Genomic DNA, 16,351 nt, shown 5'->3' with positions numbered 1-16,351 from the left:
TTATACGCTTAAACACAAGTTATTGTATAAATGCTTACAAGTAACCCACTATCTACACATGTCTATGTTTAAGACAATGTTTATTGCGACAAAGATAACGATAATTGCTACCTTATTATGCCTTGTAGACTTAAGAGGGGTAACCTCCTTAACAGCAGATTTATTACTCCGAGCCTGAATGGTGCTTCCAGAGATTCTCAAGGCTTACGCTTTAATCAGATGTGCCATGTTAGATTCTGACCTGGCCTTACCAGGCCATCCGTCTGTTACGCCAACACAGGTGGGCAATCCGTAATGAACAGACACAAACTCACACCGTGCACACACACACACACACACACACACACACACACACACACACACACACACACACACCTCCACGTGTTCCTTCTGTCTAAGAATTGATGTCAGAATGATCCATTTTTGTTTTATTGTCTTAGATCTCGGCTGAAATGCACTATGATCTAAAATGATAGCAAGCATGAGATACAAACACTTATAATTAACCTATATGCTATTACTTCCATATCATCATGTAAGAAAAAAACACACCCCCCCTCCTAACAACACACACACTCACACGCACACACAACATACAGTACGCACACACATACACACACCCACCCAAACACACATGCATGCGCGCACACACGCACACACACACACACACACACACACAAGCAGGTCCTTCCCAGGTTTACGGGGTCACTTCATACCTCCAGTCCCACCCCCTTGTCTGCCTGCCCTGCTTATCCCATGTGATCTAATATATCATTCCATGCCGCTATGACAAGGGCGCTAATAGGATTAGCACCCAGACAGAGGCACTAACCTTTGCCAGTCTGTCTACAAGGGCCTTGGCTAGAGGAGGAGCCGGACTCTGCTCTGCCCTGCTCTGCCAACAGGTGCAGCACATTCCGTGCAGACGCATTCACTGCCAAACTAGTTACAAAGTTTTAAAGGGAATATTGTGATTGTTGTTGTCATTGACCAGCAAACCTCATGCCTGCTTTAGCAACGCTGACCTCCGTTATCATGGTAACATTAAGGTTCTAAATGGCTTTGTGCTTTAACAAGTGCAGAAGCGTCAGGGGATAGATATGCTCATCATGGCTGAAAATGGATTCCATGTGGCCTGGATTTAGGTGTTACCTATTTATCTCTGGAAAACAAAAACAAAAAATGTTTGTCTTTATATGGCTGTCTGTCTGTTTGCTGTGTGTGTGTGTGTGTGTGTGTGTGTGTTTGAGACAGAGAGAAAAAAAGCAACTATTTTAAAGTCTTTTAAAAGCATGTCTGTCAACATCTCACTGCTTTCACTATTTTCTACCCACTGGCTCCCTCACACACACACACACACACACAGATACACACACACCTTCACTCTCATCTCAGACATAGCTGTAAATCATGGCCCAGGCTACAGCTTGCACCTTTGTGTCATTATGAGGGTCTACACGCAAGGGGACCTCTGGACTCTACATTACATTACCACTACACTAGACACACACACACACACACACACACACACACACACAAATAAACAACCACTACACTAGACACACACACACACACACACACACACACACACACACACACACACACACACACACACACACACTACCACTATAATAAAGACACACAGAGAGAAAGAGAGGGGATCAAATCAAGGAGAAAAGGAGTGAAATGCAGGGTATTTATGACACATAATGTCTGTAAATAAACATTACTTTACTAAATAAAGATGACTTATAATGGTAGAGTGACTGTGGATATTCTTTATGTGTGTGTGTGTGTGTGCGTGTGTGCGTGTGTGCGTGTGTGTGCGTGTGTGTGCGTGTGTGTGTGTGTGTGTGTGTGTGCATGTGCATGTGTGTGTGTATGCGTGTGTGTATGTGTGGAGAGAGAGAAAGCGCAAGAAACTATGTTTAAGAAAGAAGAGAAAAAGACAGAAATGTGGGATTGAGGCACACACACGTGTGTGTGTGTGTGTGTGTGTGTGTGTGTGTGTGTGTGTGTGTATGTTTGTGTGTGTGTGATAAAGAAATGGAGAGAAACAGGAGAAGGAGCGACTGATGGGGCAGCAGCGCATGATGACGGCCGAGAGGAGAGACGCCGGACGGACCGTGTCGACGCAGCAGGGAGTAAATAAGTAGTAAGTATAAGTATATATACTCTTTTGATCCCGTGAGGGAAATTTGGTCTCTGCATTTATCCCAATCCGTGAATTAGTGAAACACACACAGTGAACACACAGTGAGGTGAAACACACACTAATCCCGGCGCAGTGAGCTTCCTGCAACAACAGCGGTGCTCAGGGAGCAGTGAGGGGTTAGGTGCCTTGCTCAAGGGCACTTCAGCCATGCCTACTGGTCGGAGTTCGAACCGGCAACCCTCCGGTTACAAGTCCGAAGCGCTAACCAGTAGGCCACGGCTGCCTCGTGGCTGTTGGAGTGATGACGGCCGAGAGGAGAGACCATGGACGGACCGCGTCGAAGCAGCAGGGACTAATGCCGGCCGAGAGGAGAGACCATGGACACGTGAGGAGGAGCCTCTCGCTCTGTGCCTCAGGTGTGCTAGCTGATTAGCGTGTGGCCCTAATACTAATTATTCCCCCCCTCCTCCCACAGAGCCACCTACTCAGTCGGGAGAAATCCCTCTGCTAATCCTCTGTCCACACACACACACACACACACACACACACACACACACACACACACACACCACCTTTGGCCTCACCCCGCCCATGTCAGAGGGAGACTGCAGCAGACTGGACAGTCCGAATGAGCGTAGCTGGAATAAGAAAAGCAAAACAACAAGCAAACGGACTATTCTACACTTTTATGAGTTGCTTTGGAGGTGGCCGGAGGTTATTTTTCTTGGGATTTTTGTGGTCTTTGGTCACCCACAATCCTTTGTGTTTTGCCGGGATGCGGCGCCGTTGGGCTCTCCTCCCATGAGTGCGAATGTGTCTCTTCCACGTTCTCCTCCTCGGGTGACTCCTCGCTGTGAGGCTCGGCCAGGCCTGGACGTCTGAACCATGCGCCCACCTGTCTCCTGTCATCGCCTCCGTCTCTTCCTCTTCCTCGCCATCCTCCTCTTCCTCCTGGGGCCCAGCCTCTGCTTCTGCCCGTCTCAGTGCACCTGTGTGTTCCACGGACGCGCCGACGGCACAGGCTTCAGGTAAGAGCGCGCACTCACCGTCCAGCCCTTAAGCAGGTTTACCCTTCAGACCGGACAATGGCAACCACGTTTAGATCATCCATATAATCAAAATACAGCACCAAGGACTATGAAATAATAATGATAAAAATAATCTTCCACAGTCAGGTTTGAGGACTATAGAAAATAAACTATTCCTTTTTTGGGGAAATGATGCTGCTTTAATGAAGGAGGGGCATGCTTAGTAGACCATCTAAGTGAATTAGAAAATAATTATAGTTTTATGATTGTGTTAGTTAATTATGAAATATCTACCTAAATTAGTTACTGACAGACATGAATTACTAACAGACATGAATGCCTGAGCCCTTGTCTGAATTACTCAGTGTATGCCAGGTTACATTTGTGTGAGTCATTCAAGCAATGGCAGGTAGCTCTAATAATGTAATTACAAATATTAACACATGATGGCGTCATAATAGAATGTTCTAGGTTGTAGTTGTGACACATGTCATTGACCAGCTCGATTAATCCCCAACCTATCACTTTTAGATCAGCTTCACCTTCTGATCAGGTCCTTCCACACAGCAGTGGCTAAAAAAGGTCCAGTGGATTCATCCACTGCACATCTGCAGCTTGCAGCCACACCACCCAAACCCAGAGGAGTCTAGCTGTAGTCTGCTCTCACTCTTACTCAACAACGCTTCCCTAACCTCACTTTATTTCTGTGATTTATTGGTTGATTTGTTCATTGCATTTATCTGCATAATGACTTATCCCTTTATTTCAATGTCTAGCTCCCCAAAGCCCTCCCTGGCAATGTTCGTTTGTCAGTGGCACAATGTAAATTAAAGACTTTAGATTGGACTGAATGGGATTAGCAATTAGTTAATGTACTCAGCCAACCTTATTCATTTGTTTATCTATTTAATATGTAGGGCTTGATAAAGGGCTTTGACTCAGCAATGATCAATGCTGGTTAAGTGGTTTTAACCCCAAGTTGCTTCGGGGACAATGTAGTGCCTTGTAAGAGAATTGACATACTGTATGTTAATCACTTTGGATGAAAAGTGTTGGTTAAATGAATACATGTAAATGTAATTCAACTATGGAAATAAGTTAAACTGAGCTACATAACTAATGCAAAAATAATTAAGATGCAAACTTTGATTCCTTCTTACAGAAGGACCATTTAGACATTTCTGACAATTTAGACTGATTTGAAAATAAACAATAAATAAACAAATAGATTAATTGATAGATGCATGTAATCACATTAGAGTAAACCTCAGTAGAATTGGGCCATTTTAAGGTTTTAAGGCCATATTATATTTGCCACACAAAGGCCCCTCTCCATAAGCTGCCTATAGGCTGCTCACTCTGTAATGTGCAGATGTGTAAGCCATGCTTGCTGTGTTTTCATGAACAGTTGGAATCACACAGTCCTAATACATAAACAGTCCTATGACCTTTTTATCACTGCAGATAATCACCTAAATAAATAAATACAGTGTAAAAATATGAAGGGGTAGCATACAGTATGTCCTAAAAAGAACCAGATAGATATTCAAGCTCAAGAACAGCCGACAGCAAGACTGCTCTGACAGGACAAGGATGGTTGGGAAGAGATAAAAAGGAAGGCAGACTTTCATGTAGTTATTTATTTTAGAATTTATTTTCAGAAAAAAAGTCCTACAAGCTATGTACCTACAATATCAACAAATGCCTCTGAATTAGGAGCCGCTTTATTTGTTATCTCCTTTGATTCCTGTAGTCCTGCTTATCATTGATTCCAGAGACTCAAAGTGTGTGTTCCGTGTGTGTGTGTGTGTGTGTGTGTGTGTGTGTGTGTGTGTGTCCCAGGTCAGTACTCTGTAACGACCAGGACATGTCGGACATCCCAGTCAACGTTCCCGTGGATACGGTGAAGCTGCGTGTGGAGAAGACGGCGGTGCGTCGCATTCCGAGTGAGGCCTTCTACTACCTGCCGGAGCTGCGTTACCTGTGGGTCACCTACAACAACATCATCTCCGTGGACACGGCCAGCTTCTACAACCTGAAGGTGCTGCACGAGCTGCGACTGGACGGCAACGCCATTGCGTCCTTCCCCTGGGAGTCGCTGCCCGAGATGCCCAGCCTGCGCACGCTCGACCTCCACAACAACCGGCTGACCAGCATACCAGCCGAGGCCACCCCTTACCTGGTCAATATCACCTATCTGGACATCTCCAGCAACAAGCTGGCCATGCTGCCCTCCGACCTGCTTGACCTCTGGCCGCCCTTCTCAGGGGTTTTGCCCAGCACCAACGACACCAGGGTGGTTCTGGGTAAGTGCTCATGACCACCGCATCATCATCAGAGATGTGGCTTCTCTTTTGGCCCATAGCAAGAGTGATTGTCTGGTGGATTCTTTGTTGCTGAATTCAAAGATAAAAAGAACTTTAAGCACAGAACTGTGGTCCTCACATCATAAGAGATGTGATGTGTTTATGACATCATAAGAGATGTGATGTTTCTCAGCAAGTGTCTGTCTGGTGAGGGAAAGACTACCATGTTTACAATCTGTCGTGATAAATGGCTATTGAAGTCATTGATAGGTCTAATGTAGTATGACTGAAAACATACTGGCAAGTGACGGATGCTGGATTTGTGGAGTCGAACGCGAGTTGACCGAATGTCAGGTGCTGATGTTACAGGGGCTGCTCCACCACTACATCTTCATCCTGTTAGTTAGTTTGTTATGTTCAGATGTGGGGTTGAGTTTGGCCTGTGTGTCCATGCTCGTCCATACAACCCAGCACAGAGGGTGTGTCTCTACTGTGGCTTGCAAGTGTCTGTAGCCTTGTTTACACATATGTGATATACAGTATAACGCAGACATACAAGGTTTGCCAATACATATGTAGAGATAGGATTTACAAACATTATATGATAAATATCAAACAGATTTACTTCACCTCTGAATAGTCTTCAAAGACTTTTGCACTGAAAATCAGCAGCCTCATCCTCTGTCTCTGACAAACCTAGCATTAGTGTCAGTCTAGGTCAGCCTGACCTTGACATTCAACCTGCGTCAGGCCCATAGGTCCCTCAGCCAAACCGCCCTTTGTGCCATCATGGCCTCTCAGCGTGCCATGTCTTCTCCCAGGGCAGCGTGCCATGCCCTCTCCCAGGGCAGCTCTACAGGGCAGTGTAAGCCTGTTATACCAACCTCCCAACACATAAACTTTTGCAATGAAATCAGTAAATGTGTGATCAGATGTTCTAGTCTGATGAAACCCCAGCCATGCTAGGTGTGTGAAGCTCCATTTCTGACGTTTCCGTTTCCGATGTGAGTGTGTTGTGTGTTGGATGTTGTGTCCAAAAAACATGGCCAAAGATAAGTTAAGTTATACTTTATTTGTCCTGTAGGAAATGTGTTCTCTGCATTTTACCCATCTGGGGCTAGTGTACACACATACATACACACACACAGTTGGAGCAGCGAGCTCACTAGAAGCACACACACACACACACACACACACACACACACACACACACACACACACACACACACACACACACACACCTACACACCCAGAGCACTGGGCAGCCCTTGGTCTGGGGCCCGGAGATGTTGTGTAGTCATGTGGGCGTAAGGTGCAGAGGGGCAGCTGGGTATGGCCAAGGGTGGCATGTGGGAATGTGGGGGCTGCTGGGTATGGCCAAGGGTGGCATGTGGGTTAGAGAGTGCAGGGTGTCAGGAGATGTACTATCTCCATCAGAAGGGTGTAGGTGCAGACAGGTTGGTTCATTGTATAGTTTGTATAGTATCTACATTCTGCATTTGACATTGTGACATGCGTTTACGTGGCAGCCATATCGGGCAGTCAAGTTTTGGTCATTATGTAAGGGATAATGTATAGAATGCCGGTCATTATTGGGAAAATAAGTCCCGACAGGGGGTTCCACCCTGAAGGGACTTATTTTCCCAATAATATACATTATCCCGCTTATTACACGGCTACTTGCCAAAACAAAATAATAAACTCCCCATGATATGACTTCAGCCTACATAGCCTAGCTTTTTGTTACCGTTCATCGTGGCATTTGCTGAGAAACAAATAGTTCGCAACAACACATGCTGAACTTGAATCAAACATTCTTTAGAACACAGCTGATCAACGTCTGCTTTCACTTTTGAATGAAGTTCCAGTCCTTGCGTAGTGATATGAAAGACCTGAATTAGAAGCACAAACTCTGTTGCCATTGACAGCGGTCATTATTTTTTTCAGAGGTCCTTTCCTCGAAAATAATGACCGCTAGAACTTTGGGAAATCCCATTCAAGTCAATGGAGCGTTCTACTTGTGAAGAGCCGTGTAATAAGCATTGAGAGTGTATGGTAGTGCTGATAGTATATGGTAGTGTATTGGGGGAGCAGAGTGCAGCCGGGTTGATTGAGTGTGTAGTGTACATATGTGTAGGGTATGAAGAGGCGGGTTGATTGAGTGTGTAGTGTACATATGTGTAGGGTAGGAAGAGGCGGGTTGGTTGAGTGTATGGTAGTGCTGATAGTATATGGTAGTGTATTGGGGGAGCAGAGTGCAGCCGGGTTGATTGAGTGTGTAGTGTACATATGTGTAGGGTATGAAGAGGCGGGTTGATTGAGTGTGTAGTGTACATATGTGTAGGGTAGGAAGAGGCGGGTTGGTTGAGTGTGTAGTGTACATATGTGTAGGGTACGAAGAGGCGGGTTGGTTGAGTGTGTAGTGTATATATGTGTAGGGTACAAAGAGGCGGGTTGGTTGAGTGTGTAGTGTACATATGTGTAGGGTATGAAGAGGCCTGTCTAGTGTTTGAGGGAGGAAAGTACAGAGTGGTTGAAAATGACTGTAGCGGAGGGAGACAGCAGTGACCCCACCACCCCGGGTCTGTGGAGTACTAAAACAGCTTGACCAGGCTCGTTGCTATGGCAGTCAGAGCGCATACTCAACCGCAGTGACGGCACTCCGTCACAATGACCAAGGGGGTGATGTTTATTTCAGGGAGTAGGGAACAGCTGTGCAATGAATCAAATGAATAAAGCTGCATTAGGGTGCTACCAGAGACTGGCTAAAGGTGTACTCATTTAAGGTGTAAGTGTTTGAGGCTGGTCAGGTGCAGGAAGGCTGGTCAAGGGTGTAGTTTGCATCGATACGGAGTCCTGCATACCACGTTCATGCTGACATGCGTCCATGTGGCGGCCATGTTGAGGAGAGAGGCCAGTAGGGCTGGCGGATGGCCACTCCTGCAGATGGGGACGGCCTCTCGCTCTGGAGGCGTGGCAGAGAGGCGGGCCGGGCATGTTAATGAAGAGTTTGAGGTCAGTGTCTCTAATCCCAGCGGAAAAAGCCGCCTGTGCTCGCCACCGCGGTGGCCGAAGGAAGAAGAGGGGGGATTAGGATTGGGCAGGAGAAGAACACATGCCGTTCCCAGGGAGGGACAGGCCAGACTGTAAACGCACCCCACACCTGTCCCAGACCCTTCTCCTCCTCGCCTTACCTTCTAGACACTTTCAACCTTTTTCACATTTTCTTGCTCTCTCTGCATGACTAAGTGACTTATTTTATTCATTTTGTAGAAAGTGGCAGAACAGATGAAATCATGCCATCTGCAACAGGAACCAAGTTTTAGGAACCAAAGCAAATACCGTGTCACCAGCCCCTGCTTGCTTTAGCATAGCTCTTGTAAACATGCGTGAAAGGACAATGAGGGGTTTGTTAAAGTCTGACCTCAGGAGGACATAGATGACCTTCACTCATATTCCTCCACATGCTAAGCACTTTGAAGTGTCTGATTTACCTCTTCCCAGAATTCATGAGCATGCACTAAATGTCAGAGGTAGTTCTCTATGCAGAGGTAGTTCTTTATACCTGAGCTAGGGCTATACTTAGCCACGGACAGGTTTCCTCAGTTAAGAACGGGCTAAGCTGGTAATGGGGCTTCCGTAAACATGCAGTGTGTGTGTGTGTGTGTGTGTGTGTGTGTGTGTGTGTGTGTGTTTGTGCAGAATGTGTGTTTGTGTCCTATATGTGCATGTGAACCTGAGACAGCGGTCTGTGTATGCCTGTGTGTGCCTGCTTTCCCATGCTCTGCGTGTGCGTGCATCTGAAGCCAAATAGGATGAAGTGGGACCACTTTCAGTGGTTTTGACATCCTGTGTGTGATCTCATTTCCCTCCTTTGCAGGACTAATGCCATTTGTGGCTGTTTAACGGACACCTCTCCAGGCATGTGAGAAGATCACTAGAAAAGATGCTGCCCATAGACGATAAATAGGAAGTGCATTTGGCCCCGTTCAAATAGGATGAATGGATACATAATCAAATAGTAATCATACCAAGTATCTCCAAAACAAGATCCATAGACTGTGGAACAGTAATGCCAGCAGATGATGCACACATGCTAATAATAGGCTGTGCGTGATAATGCTTTATGTACCTGCTTAGCCGTTAGTCACTGGTGTGTTGTTGTCCTCGCCTAGCATGCAAGGAGCGAGGCTCTGGGATTGACTCCCCTCTGTGTGCAGCAATGATGTCTTCCTGTGTACAGAATGGAACCAACCAAACAGTATTCCATTATGGAACAAAGAGTGTTAGTGGCTGTTTAGCCTGGTGTTAAGCCTGCAGTTTGGAGAAGGCTCATAGTCTTCCTCTCGGTTTCCATGACAGTGTGTGTGTGTGTGCGTGTGTGAGTGTGTCTATGTGTGTGGGGGGGTTAGGCTGTTCACACCCAGGCCCAAACATTTCTCCCTGTCAGACCCTTGACACACACACACACATACCTCTTTGAGTGCATTTACACCCAGCCCTCAACAGCTGTCTCTTCCTGTCTGCTGCTGTTGTGACAGCCAGTGTATGTGCAAGTACTCTCTGTGTGTGTGTGTGTGTGTGTTTATCTATAGACACATATGTGACCCCATATAAACAGTGTTTATGGGTTGCACCTGATGTTCCATTACATGGGATGGAGAGTTATGTTTCCGATGGGTGAAAGGAACATCTCTAAAGTGACATTTAAAGGATAATTCCGGTATTTAGCACTTTGAGTCCCTTTTCTGGTTTGTTTTGGATGAACTAGAGTGGTGGACACCGACATTTTTACGATGGCTCCTGTCTCGACTTTGACTGCTTCAGAGTGGCTGGCTATGTGCATGCATAAATATGTCCTTAAAACAATCCTTAACGTTGGTTTTCAAAACTGTGCAACTCACCAAGTGGTTAGTGATGTTTGCTGATGTTCCAAAACAAGTAGCGTAGTGAAATACAGTTTCTGTTGTGTTTTATTTGGCATTTTATAAAATCCCATTGATTTCTTTTGGAAGATTCATTGCTCGTTGATATTATTGCGCTATCGGAAACGGAAATGGGGGCTGTTTACATTTGGTTGTAGTCTTTCCACGAGACCATAGACTTTTACTGTCTATGCTTCAGACTCAAATATCGAGCAGAAGTTTATACGAGGTTGTGAGGTATCTGAAAAAATAGTTCCACTAGCAAATAACACAGATTTAAATAATACATTGCGTCAATATATTTGTTTTTAATAATCAACCAACACCACTAACCACTAGGTGAGTTGCAGTTTTGAAAACAAACGTTAAGGGTTGTTTTAAGGACATGTTTGTGCATGCCCATAGCCAGCCACTCTGAAGCAGTCAAAGGCGATTCAAAACGAGTCAGAAAGTCAAGACAGGACCCATCGTCAAAATTTCGGTGTCCACCACTCTAGTTCATCCAAAACAAACCAGAAAAGGGACTCAAAGTCCTAAATACTGGAATTATCCTTTAACCACAAACAGGCTGTCAATGAAGACCTAACAGTTAGACTTGAGTTAGACTAACAGTTAGACTTGCATAAAAAACTTGACTTGTGTATTGCAAAGAAGCTTTGACATAGAATTAAAATGAATCTGATTAGACAATGTCAATAAACAAAGCCAGTGTGTCAAATTATGTCTTAGAACCATATAAACTAAAATCCTTCTTCTATTGCTCCTCTTAGGTCTCCAAGACAACCCCTGGTACTGCGATTGCAAGATCTCTAAAATTATTGAGCTCTCCAAGATGGCCGAAACACCCATAGTTCTGATGGATGCCTTCCTTGCGTGCAGCGGGCCAGAGAACCTGGCGGGGGTTCTGTTCCAACGGGCCGAGCTGGACCAGTGTGTGAAGCCGTCGGTGCAGACCTCTGCCACAAAGATCACCTCTCAGCTGGGCAGCAACGTGCTGCTGCGCTGCGACGCCACCGGAAAGCCCACGCCCGACCTCACCTGGACCAGAGCCGATGGCTCGCCCTTCAACCACACAGGTAAGACACACAGCTGTGCAAATGACACACACCTGCACAGGTAACACACCCATGCACAGATGACATGTTCTGTTACATTAACACAGGTAAAAGTACAGGTAATTCACACCTACTCAGGTAACACACACTATCACAGACTATATGCAACAGCAGACTTACCTACCACCTACATACATGCACATATAACCCACCTAGATACATGCACATAGCTAAAACCCACCTGCATCCTTCCTGACCTACATGGTAACACAAATAAAGCACCTGTACACACCTACTTAATCAAGAAAGCTGACTAACAGCTCTCTGACTAACAGTTAACCCTAACATTAATCCCTTAATGTCCCTTTACCCACCTAAAGACCCACTGGACACTGACCACTGTCCGTGGTAGGTCGCCGGTTACAATATAGATTCATGTTATGTAGGTCAATCTTAATGTGGCTTAATGTACAGTATGGTCAGTAAATACGCTGACCACTGCTCAAGCAAATTGCTGATGCATGGTTTTCAGGTGTTCAGATTATTCTGGAACTTTCACCTTCAGAAATGATGTTAGTGTCTCTCTCTCTCTCTCTCTCTGTGTGTGTGTGTGTGTGTGTGTGTGTGTGTGTGTGCGTGTGTGTGTGTTTGTATGTGTGTGTGTGTGTGCATGTGTGTGTTTGATCATGTCTGTGATATGTAAGTCATTCTGAATAGAATAAATTGCATTGCAGTAAGTATGAACTATGAGTTATCCTTAGATAACAACCACATCATAATAGTTTAAAAATATTGAAGATGAAGAATGAAGAATATTTTTCAGCAGAATGTAGCAAATATGTGCTACATTCTGCTGAAAAAATCTGAGACTATTGCAGATTGTAGAATATTGCAGATTGTATCAGTATTAGGGTCCCTGTTTTTCAAAGGGAGTTCATAATGTCCAAGCTTTTCTCATGGCACACACAAAGTCCTGCCTGTTGGTATGATGGAGTAGTCAAGTATGTGTGTCTACATGACTTAAGCCTCTGGATGACTGCTGACATAGTTTGGAACATATGCAAGCCGTGCCAAGTATCAATGATGACGCAAGATCTTGCACTCTCCTGCCTAAAATGCTGCTGAGAAAGAGAGAGAGAGAGAAAGAGAGAGAGAGAGACTCTCTTCATGTTCAGCCAAGAGAGGTCCTATGAAAGATCTGTGAAAAAAACAGCACAAACAGTTCTCACTGATTCAGGAGAACCATTAGGATCATTTAGAAATGGTGCTGATATTTGTCGGAGCGTCACCCTCACATGGCTGTGGAAGGTGGGGATAGCAGGAGAAAGAGCATTCAGCTGTGGCCATCAGGTCTTCATAAGACCTTGAACGGGATGTCCAAAATAGACAGTAGATATGGTCTATCTCACAAATCCAGGACCAGACTTTTTAAACATGAAACATGAAATGTTCAACATGAAGAAATCTCAGCTAGTATTTAGGTAAATGTCATCTCTGGTTGTTTTAGTCACCGGCTGCTTATCTCGGTTGATTGAGTCATTGGTTACTTACTGGCTGAACTTGGTTATTTATGTCATCTACTCCCTTATGACTTGTGTCACTAACTGCTTATGTGTCTGATGTATTGTTTGTGATGCCCCACCAGTGGTCCAGGAGTCGCCTGGAGAGGGAGTTCGCTGGTCCATCATCGGCCTGAATGGGATCCTCTACAAAGATTCAGGAGACTATCGTTGCAAGGCCAAAAACGTGGCGGGGAACGCAGAGGCCTACATCACTGTGTCTGTGGCCGGGGAAGGAGGCACCACCCCCCTCCCCCCACAGATCACCCCCAGGAGCCCCGAGGGGGATGCCAGCAGAGGGTCCACCACCGCGCTAACGGGCCCCACGCCCCTCTCTTCTCCTTCCTCCTCTGGAACTACAAGCACCACCACTGCCACCACCATCACCACCACCACCACCACAACCACCCTGGCCCCAACCACCACAACCCCCAAGAAGGGACTGGGTCCAGGTGGGGGGATCCAGAGGTCTCCGCCTGCAGCCTCCCGGAAGGGTGGGATGGGGGGCACTGCAGAGAACGACAAAAACAGAAAGAAGCCCGTTGACGCCAAGCCCGGCCTGGTGGACATCCAGGTGGTGGAGGAGACGGTGGACAGTGCGGTGGTGGTGTGGACGGCGGAGGGGATGCCTGGCGACGCGCCCGTGTCCATCCTGTGTACCCCGACGGATGGCGGGGAGGGGGGGGAGGAGGAGACGCGGATCAGCACACATGCCGGCCGCGGCAAGGAGCTCCTGGAGAACCTGACGCCGGGCCAGAGCTACAAGGTGTGCCTGGCCACCAAGGCCACGGCGCCGGGCAAGGAGCAGTGCGTGGACTTCACCACGCTGGGCGACGGCGAGAGCCCGATGCTGGTCATCGTCAGCGGCATCGCCTGCGTGCTGGTCGTGCCCCTCATCCTGCTCCTCACCTACAAGATCGTCTCGCTCTACTGCCGAGGGTCCAGCGACAGGGGCGGGTCCGGCGGCGACAGCCAGGAGGACCTGTCCAAGGAGTCCTACGTCAAGTTCGAGACGCTGACCATGAAGCAGAGGCCCCTGAACGGCCACGTGCCGTCACACGACCTGTGGTCGCGGCGGTACACGGAGTCCGAGCGCATGCTGCTGTGCTCGCGCTCCAGCATCGACTCGCAGATGACCTACAAGAGCGACAGCTCACGCTCCGAGTACCTCTGCTAGCCACGGCTCACAGGTGGAGGTGTGCAGACCAGAGGTCACGGGCCACCACTGCGTTTCATCCTGTTGGCTTCAACGGCAGTCGGACTTTAACGGTTCCTACTGTACACTGACCAGCAGCTGCTAATTGGGCCAAGCTCTGGGTTGTGTTCATGGATTACTTCCAGTAAAACCCAGAACCTTTGGAACCAAGGTCTGCAGTGAGAACCATGGCTGTGCAAACAGACTAAACAGCCTTTCAGGTTCCCATGGAATATAAAGAGATAAAAGTCCCCGAGACAAACTCTCATAGAACCCTCTGGAACGGGGTTCTTCACTTCCTCGCAAAGGATATCTCAAAAGTATTAGAGAGAACACTGTTGGCTGTCAGTTCAAACACAAAGGAACTGAATAATTCACATACTGAGGTTTTCAGTAGTAAAGGATGTATGCCACTGAGAGCCAAATCACACAATTACACACACAACGTTCAAATGTGTTCCTTCAGCGGAACAAGCCAGGTGACCCTGAGGTCAGAGACGCCTTAATTCCAATCACCATGCAAACATCAGGACACCACAATTAGACTGGATTTGAGAACCTAAAAATGTTTCTGTTGGTTCTGTGGAGGGGCATGACTTTTCTCTTTCTCTCTCTCTCTCTCCTTCTCTCTCTCTCCTTTTCCTTTTTTATCTATGTGAGCATTGGCTTGCATCTCACCAGAACAGTATATTTGAATGTCAAGCCCTTGTTCTTGGTTCAGAAGGATATCAGGTGAAAAATCCCATTTCAGGGTTAGATTCACAATTAGCAACTGTGTGCTGCGGATGGGTGATTACCAGACATCTGTTACTGCGTAGCATAGACCTTCACTAAGAGAGATGTCTGTTACAGTATAGCATAGACCTTCACTAAGAGAGATGTCTGTTACTGCATAGCATAGGCCGTCACTAAGAGAGACGTCTGTTACTTTGTAGCATAGACCGTCACCAAGAGAGACGTCTGTTACTGCATAGCATTGACTGTCACCAAGGGAGATATTGTAGATGTAGCTAGGAAATGTCTGAGGGAATGGTTGCCTTATTTGACATGTGTTCATTTTCTATGAGTTTGAAACAAATGTGGTGACAAGATCCTACATTGTTGAATACTGTCTTTCTTTGCTAAATTCTATAAGACCCCTTTTTTAACGAAAAATATTTTGGAAGTTTTTTTCAAAATATAAATGTGAACAGTTCATACGATAGACGAATAGATGTTTTCATATGTGTCACAATGTCATGAGAAAAATTTGTTACTTCTCAATAAAGTATTTCATAATTCACTGTGTATATTTGGATTGAGTAGCAATCTGACAGCAAGTGTATTTAGGAGCATGTCCTACTCAAAAACTCTCACACTTTCACATTCAAGTTGACATGTAACATGGCTACCTTGCACACATACTGAACATGTTTATGGTCTGTTGCAGTTTATCACGACTGCTTAGATGCACTTTGATCTTGATTTTCACCTTCTCAGCAGAAGTCATCTCGTGCAAATGATTTAACACATTTTCATTGGTTTAACACGTTTTGCTACATGTTTTAAAGTGTTTGAGTGTTTGAGTGTGGCATTTTGGCCAAAGTGCTTCTGTGTTAATTGTTTTGAAAACGGGATGTCAGAGTTGACACAAGCATTAAAGCAATAGGGAAAAACTGTAATACTCTGCTCATAATAAGTCAAGTGTCAGCTTTCTCTGGCTGTTCCCCAGGCTATATAGTTGACTCAGTACTACTTAATACACTTGCTGTCAGTTTTTTTATAACTTTAAACAGACTTCCACATTGTGTGAATGCTACCATTCTTGTACCATACCCAAAAAACTCCTCATATCAGAACCTTAAAATTATACTACAAAGCCCATTCCACAGCTGTGAGTGACAGCTGTACCTGTAATGGTATAGGTCCATGTATTGACGCTGACAGTGGGCTGGATCCTGTGCTATTCTGTGCTGCACAGCGGTGCGGTCCGGCTCCGAGTTTACTGTTCTCCTGACAGGAGAGATATAGCAGGCCTTTCAGGAGGTCTCTCAGCACGCAGGGCATTCACACAGTGCTCAGACGGCATCGCTGGAACATTAGAATGTAAAACTCCTGCTGGGTGAGCAGCATGACTACTTCCTGACAG

The 16,351-nt window shown here is 46.1% G+C and overlaps 1 protein-coding gene across 1 annotated transcript; it reads left to right on the top strand.

Annotated features, from left to right (window-relative positions):
• The first annotated feature begins 3,040 nt into the window (after positions 1-3,040).
• On the top strand, positions 3,041-15,079 carry lrit3a (info leucine-rich repeat, immunoglobulin-like and transmembrane domains 3a). The gene is made up of 4 exons (XM_042061238.1): positions 3,041-3,183; positions 5,026-5,489; positions 11,185-11,490; positions 13,115-15,079. The coding sequence occupies exons 1-4, from the start codon at positions 3,041-3,043 to the stop codon at positions 14,203-14,205; spliced, it is 2,004 nt and encodes a 667-aa protein (XP_041917172.1). The 3' UTR covers positions 14,206-15,079.
• The last annotated feature ends 1,272 nt before the right edge of the window (positions 15,080-16,351 follow it).

The sequence above is a fragment of the Alosa sapidissima genome, chromosome 14, assembly GCF_018492685.1.
Source record: "Alosa sapidissima isolate fAloSap1 chromosome 14, fAloSap1.pri, whole genome shotgun sequence".
Classification (NCBI taxonomy): Eukaryota; Metazoa; Chordata; class Actinopteri; order Clupeiformes; family Clupeidae; genus Alosa; species Alosa sapidissima.
This window is presented reverse-complemented; position numbering and strand designations above follow the sequence as displayed.

Coding starts and splice junctions, on each gene's coding strand:
- lrit3a (XM_042061238.1), top strand. CDS start 3,041: ATGCGCCCACCTGTCTCCTGTCATCGCCTCCGTCTCTTCCTCTTCCTC. Junction 3,184..5,025: donor GCCGACGGCACAGGCTTCAG/GTAAGAGCGCGC, acceptor TGTGTGTCCCAG/GTCAGTACTCTGTAACGACC. Junction 11,491..13,114: donor CTCGCCCTTCAACCACACAG/GTAAGACACACA, acceptor ATGCCCCACCAG/TGGTCCAGGAGTCGCCTGGA.